The following is a 13,079-nucleotide window of genomic DNA, read 5'->3' as shown; positions in this document are numbered from 1 at the left end:
TTGTAGTTAAGACAAATAAAATTGAAACGAAGAAAGTATATTAATTTTACCTTATATTGTCTTTTTTCTTTAAAAAAAAAGGAAATACCTTGTCCTTTCTTTGGGAGTCAAGTATAGAATATTTTCAATAAGATGATTTAAAATAAAAAAATAAATAAATATATGAACAAAATCAAAACGATTCAATATCTAATTATACACATACATAAAAAGTATATCTAACTTATTTATACAATATAATTTTTCAATAAAGCAGTTTCGTCCCAACTCCGATTTCGAGATAGGGGTGGGGGTGGGGGGTGGGAGAGGAAATGGTAAGGAATTTGTGGATGTTTAGGGAAGTCCACATAGAGACTAAGAAAAGTCCATAATATCAGACTATACACAGCCGTAATTCTCTTCTTTATTTTTATGGTTCCAACCTTACATATTTTATTTCTATATATATATGTGTGTGCACTCCAATTAAGTTTGGCCAATCCATTTTATATTTTTTTGGTGATGAGACATTTCTCAAAAATGAAAAATAAGTGTTGTAAAAGAATAGGTGTTAGACAATACAAGAAATCATCAATACCTAGACTTAGATGGACACCACAACTTCATGAACTTTTCATTGAAGCTGTTCAACTTCTTGGAGGAGGACATAGTAAGTGTATCAATTTTAAAAAAAATTGTATATCTTTTAGTTGTTTATTTCTTGATCTATATATATATATATATATATATATATTTCTTTCTAATTTTGATGTTTTTTGGCTATATATATATAGAAAGAGTTTTAATAAAGGTCATGATCAAGAATTAGGGTATGATTAGTAGTTAATTATGATAATCTATCTATTTAGTAAGAAATTAAGGAGTGATGGTTTTTTTTTGTTTTTTGATTTAATATGATAGAAGCAACTCCAAAGAGAATTCAACAAATGATGGCAGTAAAGGGATTGAATATTTCTCATGTTAAAAGCCATCTCCAGGTAATTCATAGCTTATGTTGTTCCGATTCTTAAAAAGATATATTGAGGGTACTAAAAAGTGCATGTCAGATTCTTCAAAAGTGATGATACTATTAGAAATAGAGGGTTTTCCTATGCGAATCTATGAGAAATCTACGTTATGAAACATGTTATTTCATCCATTTTTATACTAACCAGCTTAATTACTGTAAAAACACATGGTGGGAAATAGATTTTTGCTAAAATACTCTGAAGTTTTTTAATTGTTCTATGTGAAAATTATTATTGTTTTTTTCTCACTGATTGAATTAAAATATCTTTAAAAATAACCATTGAACATATTTGAGTGAAAAAATAATGAATTTTTTATTAGAGTGTGTTTTTTTATGTTGCTGATGTAAATATAATAACATTTCTGAAGAATCGAAGCAATAAATAGAATAAGTTCATTATTATTCTTTCTAGTTTTGCATTGCAATATCTATATACTCTATCATTATCAAATTTGAAATTTGTTAACTAAAATGGAATTTTCTGTTCCTTTTTCTTGAAATTAAAGGTTTCAAGAATAGAAATATAATCATGATGTTTTCGAAATGAGAAATAAAGTAAAGGAAGGAATATTGAAGCACGTTTATATTATGTTTTATGTCGACATTTGCAATTTGATTTTTTTTTAATAACAAGAAGTTTGACATACCTTATTAATTTTGCAAAGCATAAAAGGGAAGATTAAATAACTTGATTTAAACTTAAGAATTCATATTTTTGAGTGAAAAATAATAAGCATGTACACAAAGTTTTAATTTAATTTCCTGGAATGTAACAACCTAATTGGTAATTTTCTTTCAGATAAGAGTTCATATACTTTTTTTGTTTGCGTGTGTGTTTGTTTTGTTTTTGTTTTTCAATTATATACTTTTAAAAAAAAACCAAGAATATTTGTTTCTATCTTGATTCTTCTCTCTCGATTCTCCCAATAATTAGAGGATATTAGTGATATATTTTTCGAACTAGGATAATTAAGATTTCTTTGTAATTCAAGAAACATCAGTGATACATATTTTTCGAATCAAGATGATTTGAACTTAATCTCCAATATGAAAGGTTTTTTCTATTATTTTGAAATGTTTGATTATCAAAAAAGTCTGACATTGATCTCTTTATGAATATTTGAAGAATTTGCCAAATATTTAGGACAATTATTATAGACTTTTAGTGTAGCACATGATGCTTAATATTAGATAATAGATTAGGTTAGGTATATATGAAGCCCTACGATTATTTTAAGTAATAAAAAACCTTTAAAAGTTTGAAATCCAGTCTACTAATGAGCTGTTCCATTCTAAGCCATGCATAATTTCCTTATTTTTTTTTAAACTTTTTTTTAAATTTCTGTTAATTAATTAATTGTTTGATGTATAATTGAAAATCAGATGTACAGAAACTTGAAGGAGAGAGGCAACCTCAATATTGTTAGGTCTGTAAACAACTTCCATGAAGAGACACCACAATTCTCATGGTCTTCACCACAGTAAGTCTCTAAATATATATATCTCCACAAACTTAATCATAAATCTCAGGTTCGAATCTTTTAAAATAAAAATATTCTCATAGGAATTGGAGTTATCACATGGAGAGAACGAATTAAATTAAGTCAACGAGTATCAAACACTGCACGTAGAGCTGTTAATATGAGCTAGCCCACACCATACGACTTAACTCATACAGACTTTGACATTTTAGGAGTCAGGACGGGCTAGCCCATTTTTGGTTTGGACCAGAAAACAGTGGGTCCAACCCACAAGTACGTGAGCAACAGGCTTGTCGGATCAGCCCACTTTTTAAAAAATTATATATTTTTAATGATTATTAAATTAAGTTATAATTATAATAATATTATCATAAATATTGACAAAACAATATTACATAATGTTAATGTTACTACTTTTTAATCAAATTCACAAATAAAATTATCTTTATAATATTTATTAATTTTTTTTTCAAGTAAAAGTATAAATATCTAAATAGAAATATTAACCTAATTATTTTGAGTTTGAACTCTCTTTAATTTTTATTTTAATATTATACTATATTTTTAATTAATTTTTATTGGCCCACGGGCCAGCACTATCGATATTTCTCAAGCCCTACAAATCAGCAGACGTATTCAGGCCGGGCTAAAAAGTTTTTTTCTTAGATGAACTTCAAAAATCTTAGCCCAACCCTATTAAATTCCGGGTTAGGCAGACCGACCCAACGAACCTAACCCATACTGACCGCTCTAACTGCACGAGTGGAAAAAAAAGATTTACGTGTATATATATATTCTCTTCTCTTGTTTAGTGCTTCTTATTATAATTATTATATTATGATATCCACAAATTTCGAGTTCAAGCCTTTGGATTACTAAAATTATTTTCATAGGGATTGGAGCAATTCTTCCCCTTTGAATACATGCATATATAGTTAGAATTAAAATTAAATAAAATCTTAAAACGAGTATCAAATATTGTACAAATAGAAATAGAAAAAAGACTTCTACATATATTTTCTTCTCTTGCTCATTGCTCTTTATTATAATTATTCTTTTTATCTCAATTATATAAAGGAGTTTAGAGTAAATATGAAGGGTTAATCATCTGATTCTCAATATAATAATTTTAAAATGAAATTTATATATCTAGAAACTATTGAGATATACCATCATAAGTTAGATATATATACCATAATTCAAAATTAAATATTTTAAAAGATTGAAAAAACAGCACATTAAGGTTGCTGAGTATATTCAGATTAATCATTTTCTTAAAAATCATTATTGTTTCCTTTCCTCTTATTTTTTTCCAAATTTATGGATTTAAATTCCATTTATTTGACTGCAGAAGGAAAGACCTAGATGATAAATACATTCATTAATTATTGCATTATTAGCTTTACCAAAACACTATGACTTTTGGTTATGAATAATAATATTCCAGGTAGTGTTCACTGACTCAGCTAAACTACAAATAATCAACTCTAATGTAAATATTTCCATAGACTTTGAGATGATATTTCTACCTAATTGTCACTTTTTTTAAAAAAAGAAATTAATGAAGAAGAAAAGACAAATATTTGATTTCTATAGTTAAACGTCTATTTAAATTCAAATATATGCTAGAAAGTCTAACGTTAAAAGCAAAACACTTCTCAAAAAAGGCGACTCAATCATATTATTAGTATTTGTGAAATTAGGTCTTAGGCCTAACTCACACCTCAAAAGCTAGCTCAAAGGGAGGAGGATTGTCCAAGCCTTATAAGGAGTCTACTTATCTCATTAACCACCAATGTGAGACTTTTGTCATTCTTTAACACCCCACCTCACGCCCAATGCTTAGCATCTGGTGCGTAGGCAATTTTAATTTTGGAGGGCCCCAACATCGGGTGAGATGGGCCTTGCTCTGATACCATGTGAAATTAAGTCTTAGGCCTAACTCACACCCCAAAAGCTAGCTCAAAGGGAGGACTGCCCAAGCCTTATAAGGAGTCCACTCATCTCATTAACCACCAATGTGAGACTTTTTTCATTCTTTAATAGTATTATTTAATTTTTTTATTATACTTTTGCAGGCATGTGTGTGAAACATTATTAGAACATGGTCCTTCAAAAATCAGCAAACAAATAGACCCTGGAAGTGATAAATTGCCCAATTATAAAGCAATAATCAATGCATATATTGCTGAAAATAATATTTATTGCTATGATTACCAGGTTTGATGATTTTCCTTAATTTCTAATTATTTGTTACCTCAAATTAAGATACTTAATGTGAAGACAACTTAGGTTACATTACTAATAGACTAAACTATTAACTGAACGCATTTTTGTTCAATTTCTCATAGTTCACAAACACTTTTTTACTTTTATACTTTTTTATTTTATAAATACTATAAATTTAATACTAAAATCATTTCAAAAGTTAAATTCATAGAACTTAAATCTCGAATCGAAATAGTATATCAAACTTCATATTAGTTTTATTTGTGTGTGTGTGAATTTAGGAAGCACAAGGAAGTTTAAGTAGTGGAATGACAAAAGAAGAAGAAGAAGATGATGGTGGTGGTGGTCCAAGTAGTGAAATTTGTGAGTTTTCACATGAAAGGGAGATCAATTTTTGGCCTTTGAATGATTATAATCATCAAAATTCTCAATATGATTCCTCCACAAAGCAAGTCTTGAAATCCACCAAGGACAATTCTCACGTCAATCTAGATTTATCTATCTCTTTATGTTTTTAGTATTAAAATGAAATTACAATCGTCTGATTGGTGAGATAAGGATAATAATAGATGTTATTTAGTCAGAAGAATATCTTATCGATTTTATCTCACCAATCAAACGATTGGTAATTAATATAGAATAGTCCTCTAGCTAGCTAATCTTGTATTTTATATATACATTAATGTGAGATATGAATAACGCTGGCATTTGTATGTACGCGCCCAGTAATTTTTATATGAATCTCGAACAAAGAAATTCTACTCTATTAATTATTTAATTCTTACTATTTGATAATTAAAAGGTGAATTATTTCATTTTTTTTTTAGATTTTTTATTGAGTCTTGGGCACTACATATTAAAAGGGGCCTTTCCTAAAAATTATAGATTTACTCATTTACGGGTGAACTGTAACTTCGTCTATGTACCTCAAAAGTCAAAATACATAGCAAAAATTTTAATGCTAGTTCGCTCACAAAAAATACAATTCTTTTTATTAGCTTCTCATGTAAAATTATATTAATATGATGAAAATTGAAATCGTGAACTTCTTCAATAATAAGAGTACCAAAAAAAAAAAGAATTAAGTGGTAGTTTGAGTCAATTACAATTCAAAGTAAAAAAAATTTTAATTTTCTAAATGAACATTGTTTCAAATCGCATGGCACAAAAATATAGTTTATGTGAAAAACTTAGTTATAAGAAGATTTATTGTCTCCATCGATCTCAATAATCTTTTACCATCGATTTAAGTAAACAAATAGTAAAATTCACTTCATGAAAAAAAATTCCAATCCCATCTCCACAATATACACCTAAAAATTAGCTATGATACAACTCTACATGAAAAGCTAATAAAACAATTATGGATTAAATTCTTTTAAATTTTTTGATATTTTTTTACCTTTAGGTGAACTAATAAGTTAAAAATTCATCGATATGTCACATTTCACTCATAAATAAGCGAAATATCCATTTTAAATTAGCGAAGGATACCTTATAATATATAATGCTCAAAAAGTGTGTGTTTTTGGAGCCAAACGCGCGATTTTCATCTATATATTATCTATTGACCATTTCTTTTCTTGTTGAAAACAGCAAAGTCAATTCTTGATGTATTCAATTTTTATGTACACAATGAGAATAGTAAAGGTATTTGAATATGTGATAGGACCAAACTTCAATTCCTCTTTGCTAAAGTCTTGTTAAGTCCTTTCACAATCTTCCAGAACCAAATCAAGTTCATCACAGCAAGTACCAATGGCACAACACACACCAAGAAAATCCCAAATGAAGATACCTCCTTAACCTGTTTTCAGTCCATAACACAAACAAAGCACACAATTAATCAATTTTCTTGACGGGAGATAGTTGCTCAGATGGTAAGCACCCCTCACTTCCAACTCAAAGGTTGTGAGTTCGAGTTACCAAGGAAGCAAAAAGGGTGAAAGCTACTAAGATCGAGGGGTAATAAAGAAGTCCATTTTCTTGAGAAAGTTTGCGTTTTCTTTTCAGCAGAGTTTTATCGTTTATTATTTAGAATATTACCTGATCGTAGTGGATGTAGAAGTGGTAGAACACGTAAATGAATAAAAAAATTCTGGCAACCTGCAAACACCATCTATGATTTAGCAATTCATCAAGAAACAGAACAGAAGCTTGATAAGAAGTCTACTCGATCGGTCATCACAGCAGAAATATAGGTGATATAGCTAATACTTTACATACCAGCCAAACAAACACCATCATGAAACCATTTATGAGGTATGCTTTCGACTTTTTCAATCCAGCTACATCAAGATACCTATAAAGAAACAAAGGATTGGTCAAGAAAATGGAACGTGGGAAAGATAACTCGTAAAGAAGCAAGGGTGGGGCTTGATATTTCTATTGGTACCATCTCAAGTTGATTCCCGGGGTAGTTGCCTCAGAAAGTAAAACCAGGAACACATAAAACTGAGCCTCACCAGTCAACATAGCATATGACAGTGCCACCAAAGAGAGAAGGTGATGAACCAGCTGCACAAGAAAGAAGCATATGTCAATCACCAAACCAAGTCTAAATAAAATTGAAGGAAAACGACAAGCACTTACATATTCCGTTCCACCTAAAGAAGGATAAAACCAAAGGATCATAGCAAGATCAGTGAGAAAATATCCCAAAGAAACCTATGAAGAAGACATTAAAACTTATTATAAAAGAAAAAAGGTGTTGGTAGATAACACATAAATGGAGATGAAAATAAATTTAGTTAACAAGGAATTATATATATATATTACAAGCTTTCAGAACATATAAAATGAAGAAAGATACAGAATTACATTCGAGATTAACATTCTCTGATGAATTGCATCTTTGAGACAATCTACGGCATCAGCTTTACACCTCACCAAAATGTTCCAGCTGAAGCTATTACGTTTCTCAAACAGGTCAGGTACAGAGAAACTGCTATGGCCCCGTCTAATATATTTTAGCAACTCACACTCATATGAATCCCACTCATAACCAGAATACATAGATGATACAGACTCAGTTTGGTAAGATTTCAGTCCAATAAAGACGTCATAGCAGCTACAGTTATTCATTAATAAAAGATTATGAATGTATACTGGTCATTGTAGTATGCATAATAACTTTCCACAATTTGAACTTCTGACATAAATGATTTTCTACTTCTGTTAATTCTTCAACCAACTAACTTGTCTTTTCTCTCTTTTCTTTGTATGTGAAATCACTGACGGGAAAAACAAGTAACGCGCTGATCTAAACCATGAGTTCTGGGTGATTTTGATGTGACATAATATACAAAGACGGGGCAAAGTTATCAATGGAGCAATGTGACAATGCAAAATAAAAAAATTGACCAGAAAATAAATAAAAACATGATGAAGAATTACTTTCACTGGCTTGAAAGCCTTTTGGAGAAAAGTAATTAGAGGAGGACAAACAACGGGAGACCATGAAAGGATCCACATCCGTACAGTTCATTTTAAAATGCTAGGTTCTCCCTATCCTATTAGAAGATGATCCGTGCCCATCGTTTCTGGTGTTAGATCAGAAAGGTGAACACACAATAAAAAAGGAGCTTTGTCCTGAAGTAGATACAAAGCAGCCAATTTACCTCTTTAAACCTTTGGCAACCTACTTGTCAAGAAATCCATACAAGTGGGAATTGAACCATCTATGAAAACCTCAAATAATGCGTGCTTTAGAAAGGAACCTCACTAGAACTGTTAGAAATTTCAGCAATGTAGCAGATTACCCTACATTGTAGTATGATTCTCGCTTCGGGTGTGAGAGGTCCCGACTTCATTTCTTGGAATGCACCCCCCACCCCCAAACTAAAATATATCACTTTGAGCGGTGGGTCTTCTGGAAACAACCTCTCCACCTCCATGAGATAAGAATTAATGTCTATGTACACTCTACCCCGAGACTCACTTGAGGGATGTCACCAGGTATATTGTTGTAGCAGAAGTATGGATGGATAACTTAAACTAAGATCACAGCTCAGTGAAGCTCAAAAAGGCCCAACAACCAAAGTTAAATACACGAATGTAACGAAGTTGAACCCAACTTTTGAAATTATAGATTCCCTATTTCTGCCAACAAATATAATACCAGTAAGTCGCCATATTACAGCTCCCTTATTGTCTACGCGACCAATAGTGACAGGTATACAAGAACATGAGTAGATAATAAAGCACTCACCCCCAAGATAGAGGTTGATAAAGTGGAACTCCGCATAATGACAAGGCCAGACAGCTGATCATCAGAGAAAAGATCTGACCAGAATGCCAAGTACAGTGACATGGCTGTAATGAATATTGCATGAATTGTAGATATGGACCTACACCATAAGTGAAGCTTTATATTTACTTGACCATGACAAAGAATAGTAAAAATGAGGAGAAAAGCATGACTAATTACCGGTTATTCCATTCAACTTGTTGGAATTTTGAGAGCCCAGCATAGCGCTTAAAGTAAATAGAGGTGAATATCTGGCTAAGATCATATACCTGAAACATATAGATATTTAAGAAATATCTAGTTATACAAAACGGTAAAGTATACATATCTTCAAGAGGATTGAGCACAGTAGTGGTGTTTCCTTTATGGACATACTAATTTCACTTTTAGAATTTGACTCTATGTTGGTAGCCAATATGGTGACAAAAGAAAACACTTCAAACCTGAAGCTTAAGCAAATTCTGGAAAACATCATCAACTACAAGAAGAGGGCTGGAATACAAATGAATCACTGCTACAGAGAAGAAACCAAGTAGCAGATTTTCTTACTGAGCTAACTTCAAGCAATGATCAAATTTTGATGTTCAAACCTCCCAACACCTTCCAGGAGAGGCTAAGGATCTGTTTAAGCTAAGACAAGTTCCTGATGCCTAGTATTAGGACTAGATTTAAAGCTGAGTTTGTTGTACAAAGAGAGGACACCAGAAGGTAGGTATATTGTTAGGCCTTCTGGTTTTGGGTGATGGAATCACCAAGTAGCTTCTAAGCTGTGTTGTATTGAGGTCCCTATTGCTATACAACACCACTCAGACATTGTCTGGGTAATTGAACAAGAAAAAAGATTGAGCACAATAAACATGATTATACATTAAAATCAAGCACAGAAATGCAAAATACTACTCCATTAGAATAATTGAATAAAGATTTGATGACGGACCTCATCTTGAAAAAGTCACTGTAGTAAGGAAATAGTCATACCAGCTTGCAGGCGAAAACACCACCAATAACAGAAGAGTAGACAATGAAAGAATCTGATAGCATGTAGCTTCGAAGAAGAAGCTCAGCGCGAGTTTGATAACTGTTGATTTCCATAATAGTTGTTGTACTCAATATAAACTTACTGCAAATCTTTTCTGTACTTTGTTTCTCCTGAAAATAATGAATGAAAAGATTAAACATAAACTACATCAATCTCATAAATATGCTAGATATCAGCTTCAAGTGTAAAAACAAAGATTGTATGTGGCAACATGGCATGACATAGGTGGTCACATGACAACCACTCTCACGAAGACACCATAAGCAGTTTTAACTTATCCTTAGATACTTCTCTATCTTTTACTAGGAACTCAAAAAATTGCATGAGTTTAAACCCGATGTAGATGCTATACCATATTTCAACTGTAAATGTTCAGGGCTTTCGAATGTATTAGAGATTTTGAGCGCTCTGGGGATAAACTTTGAGGAATCAGGTAACTAGAAAAGAAATTATGTCTATACAGTTGGTTTTACAGAGCTACAATCAATACAATTTGATCCTAATTATTGCTTCTGGACTATCTTGTTGAGATCCATTTCCTTAACCAAAAGCATTTTTATGGAATCATGAACATCAGTTAATATTTCTGCTTGATGCAGTAAATACATATCAAAAGCATAAGGAAAAAACATGATCAATTACTCAAAATTACTTGAAATGGCTTCCTTAAAATTTTCAATTTCTCAGCATATTAGTTTAAATAAGATAACCGACCTATTAGCAATGCTTGCCAATTTTCTGGCTTGGTTTATGTTAAACCTAGAAGTATGTTCCCTATGATAAAAAATGTTGTCCAAGGAAAAATTTTCATCCATGAAATCATTTTCTAATGTTTGGTTACTTCGAACTGCTGAAATGTTTTCTTTAAGCTATGTTTTCGGAAAATGACTTCTCTCACTTACGAGAGAATTATTTTCCTTTACGAGTATTTAAACACTCATACCATATCAGTTGTTTCAATCAGTGTTTATATGTCATTGCCAGCCTTTACTAAAAAACTTTCATTAAGACACTACCCTCATGCTATGCTACACCTTGTAGGATTCTCATAGGTAAACCTATTTTGTAGCTAATCAAACACTAGAAATTGGTCCAAGAATTTACTTTTCAGTACAAAACACCCACGGAAAACATCTTCCTTCACACTAAATGCACCCCTACTGGGAAAAAATTAATGGTGGAAAGAATGCTTAAGGAAAAAAGCAGTATGAGAAGGTACAAAAAGATAGTGTAAGGGGGGCAAAATCCAGAACTCAATCTAAATGAGCAACAACACAGAACAAAAGATTTCAACACCTAAGAGTCCCTTTCTCTTCTAGATTTCCTGTTTTCTTTCTGTCTCTTGCTTCATATTATTCATCAAGGTTCAGTTAAGTTTTTATCAAGACATCAAAATGTATGCTCACATTCTCGGGAATGAAAAAATAATTAGAGCCGCACGTGAAGGGACATATTGCAGAAAAATATAAGGACGTGACCAAAATGCAGTAGGATCAACGAGCAGATGGTTAGACATTTCTCTATCCAAATAGAGAAAATAGAAACATAATGAAAAACAGAATTTGCAGGACAGAAAAGAAAGGATGCCTCCCTTTTGACAAGCAGAGAATCAAAACTATCATAATGATTTTACAGCTTATAACAGCAGCTCTTTGAATCATGCAACTCATGAGATATTATAAACTATGTAGTCTAGTGCGATAAAATTCATCAACAATCAAACAATTTATTTTACGGTATATATCTTCTAAACTTAACCATAAGATTTGACAATCACTGCTACCTTACCATCTTTCCCTGATGTACAACATTACGTAACAACGAAAAACTATACAATCTATCAAAACATTATATTCATCAAGCCAACACAACACAATATGTAAGGATATGTAACAATCATTCAAACAAAGTGTAAGGGGCAAAGCAGCCTCTTTAGCTACAGAAATTTTGCAGCTTATAGCCATCAGCTCTATACAATAGACTATGAAACGATATATAAGAACCATCCAAACAAAGTGTACAGGACAAAACAGCCTCTTTATCTCCAGAAATTTTGCAGCATATAACCATCAGCTCTTTTAATCAAACTCATGGCAATAAAACTATATAGTTAAAGTCAATACTCAACTACAATAAAATTCAGCAACAATCAAACAATCAAATTTCTGTTATATATTTCAAACAATCACAAACAGCACCAAAACCAAGGGTACCAAGAAATCAACAAGATTACCTGAAAACAATTGCTCGAATGGTAACCACCCTCACTTCCAACAGTCCAACCTTAAAAAAGATTGCGAATTCGAATCACCAACGAAGCAAAAAGTAGAAGCTCCTAAGGGATAGGGTAAAAGAAAAAAACAAAAACAGATTAAAAATTGAATCTTTATTCTACTCTTTCATACCCAAAACCTAAAATAGAAAAACAAACAGAAAGAAGTAAAACCAAGAATTGATGGAAACAAAAACAAAAAAGAGTAGGAGTAGGCCTTTTGACTTACCAACAACTCAAAAGAAGTATTTAAAGCAGAAAAAGGTCAGCTTTTTATGAAGAGAAATTTGTTTGTTTGTGTATTCTTTATCTTTATATATATCTCTCTGATTGATTGCTTATTATATTTTTCTACATAAACCCAAAGAGGAAGAGAAGAATCTGAGACTTAAGGGACACGTTGCTACTCCCATGGTGTTCATTTTGTTCTAGAATCTACCTATCTATCATTCCAACGTGGCATCAGGTGATTCTTGAAATTAAAACCTTTCTCTATTATTTTTTTGGTTAAATATTTCTCAAGTATTCTTCCATTGGATTACATTACAAGTCATTTGCTATGAAAACAAAAATTATTGTGTCCTTTTTCTTTTTTCAAGAGTCTAACTAATTTAAGTTTGATCGAGAATTTATTTAAAATTTTTAAAATTTTTAAAATAAATTTATATATTTGTGAACTATGTAAAATGTAATATAAGTCATAATGATTGGCAATTTAAAATAATTAAAAGATATATGAAAATTTAAGTCAAATATAGACTTATTTGAATCTTAAAATTTGAAAGTATTACATAATTGAG

General features: G+C 31.2%; 2 protein-coding genes across 4 annotated transcripts; one reads left to right on the top strand and one right to left on the bottom strand.

Annotated features, from left to right (window-relative positions):
- The first annotated feature begins 399 nt into the window (after nucleotides 1–399).
- LOC107025554 lies at nucleotides 400–5,497 on the top strand. The gene is made up of 5 exons (XM_015226336.2): nucleotides 400–649; nucleotides 901–977; nucleotides 2,393–2,490; nucleotides 4,569–4,710; nucleotides 5,001–5,497. Exons 1-5 carry the CDS (start codon nucleotides 412–414, stop codon nucleotides 5,235–5,237), a joined length of 792 nt encoding a protein of 263 aa, XP_015081822.2. The 5' UTR covers nucleotides 400–411; the 3' UTR covers nucleotides 5,238–5,497.
- A 768-nt stretch (nucleotides 5,498–6,265) lies between these two features.
- Nucleotides 6,266–12,740, bottom strand: LOC107024280 (transmembrane protein 56-like). Of its 3 annotated transcripts, XM_015225230.2 has the most exons (10): nucleotides 12,509–12,735; nucleotides 12,241–12,342; nucleotides 9,947–10,117; nucleotides 9,149–9,237; nucleotides 8,930–9,068; nucleotides 7,312–7,386; nucleotides 7,115–7,236; nucleotides 6,946–7,021; nucleotides 6,766–6,825; nucleotides 6,276–6,526 (listed from the first exon to the last, which is right to left on the bottom strand). In XM_015225230.2, the coding sequence occupies exons 3-10, from the start codon at nucleotides 10,058–10,060 to the stop codon at nucleotides 6,398–6,400; spliced, it is 804 nt and encodes a 267-aa protein (XP_015080716.1). In that variant the 5' UTR covers nucleotides 10,061–10,117; nucleotides 12,241–12,342; nucleotides 12,509–12,735; the 3' UTR covers nucleotides 6,276–6,397. The 3 variants fall into 3 exon arrangements, with proteins under 3 accessions (XP_027774534.1, XP_015080716.1, XP_027774535.1); XM_027918733.1 differs by lacking the exon at nucleotides 12,509–12,735 and having other exon boundaries at nucleotides 6,266–6,526; XM_027918734.1 differs by lacking the exon at nucleotides 12,241–12,342 and having other exon boundaries at nucleotides 6,398–6,526; nucleotides 12,509–12,740.
- Nucleotides 12,741–13,079: the final 339 nt, after the last annotated feature.

The sequence above is a fragment of the Solanum pennellii genome, chromosome 7 (assembly GCF_001406875.1).
Source record: "Solanum pennellii chromosome 7, SPENNV200".
In the NCBI taxonomy this organism is placed as follows: domain Eukaryota; kingdom Viridiplantae; phylum Streptophyta; class Magnoliopsida; order Solanales; family Solanaceae; genus Solanum; species Solanum pennellii.
The sequence above is the reverse complement of the archived record's forward strand: the minus strand, read 5'-3'. Positions and strand labels throughout refer to the sequence as shown.

Excerpts from the sequence above, each read along its gene's own strand:
- LOC107024280 (XM_027918734.1), bottom strand. The coding sequence starts at position 10,060 with ATGGAAATCAACAGTTATCAAACTCGCGCTGAGCTTCTTCTTCGAAGC. Across the intron at positions 9,069-9,148 it reads CAAGTTGAATGGAATAACCG|GTCCATATCTACAATTCATG; the intron begins GTAATTAGTCAT and ends CTTATGGTGTAG. Across the intron at positions 7,022-7,114 it reads CCGGGAATCAACTTGAGATG|GTATCTTGATGTAGCTGGAT; the intron begins GTACCAATAGAA and ends GTTTCTTTATAG.
- LOC107025554 (XM_015226336.2), top strand. The coding sequence starts at position 412 with ATGGTTCCAACCTTACATATTTTATTTCTATATATATATGTGTGTGCA. Across the intron at positions 650-900 it reads ACTTCTTGGAGGAGGACATA|AAGCAACTCCAAAGAGAATT; the intron begins GTAAGTGTATCA and ends TTAATATGATAG. Across the intron at positions 2,491-4,568 it reads TTCTCATGGTCTTCACCACA|GCATGTGTGTGAAACATTAT; the intron begins GTAAGTCTCTAA and ends ATACTTTTGCAG.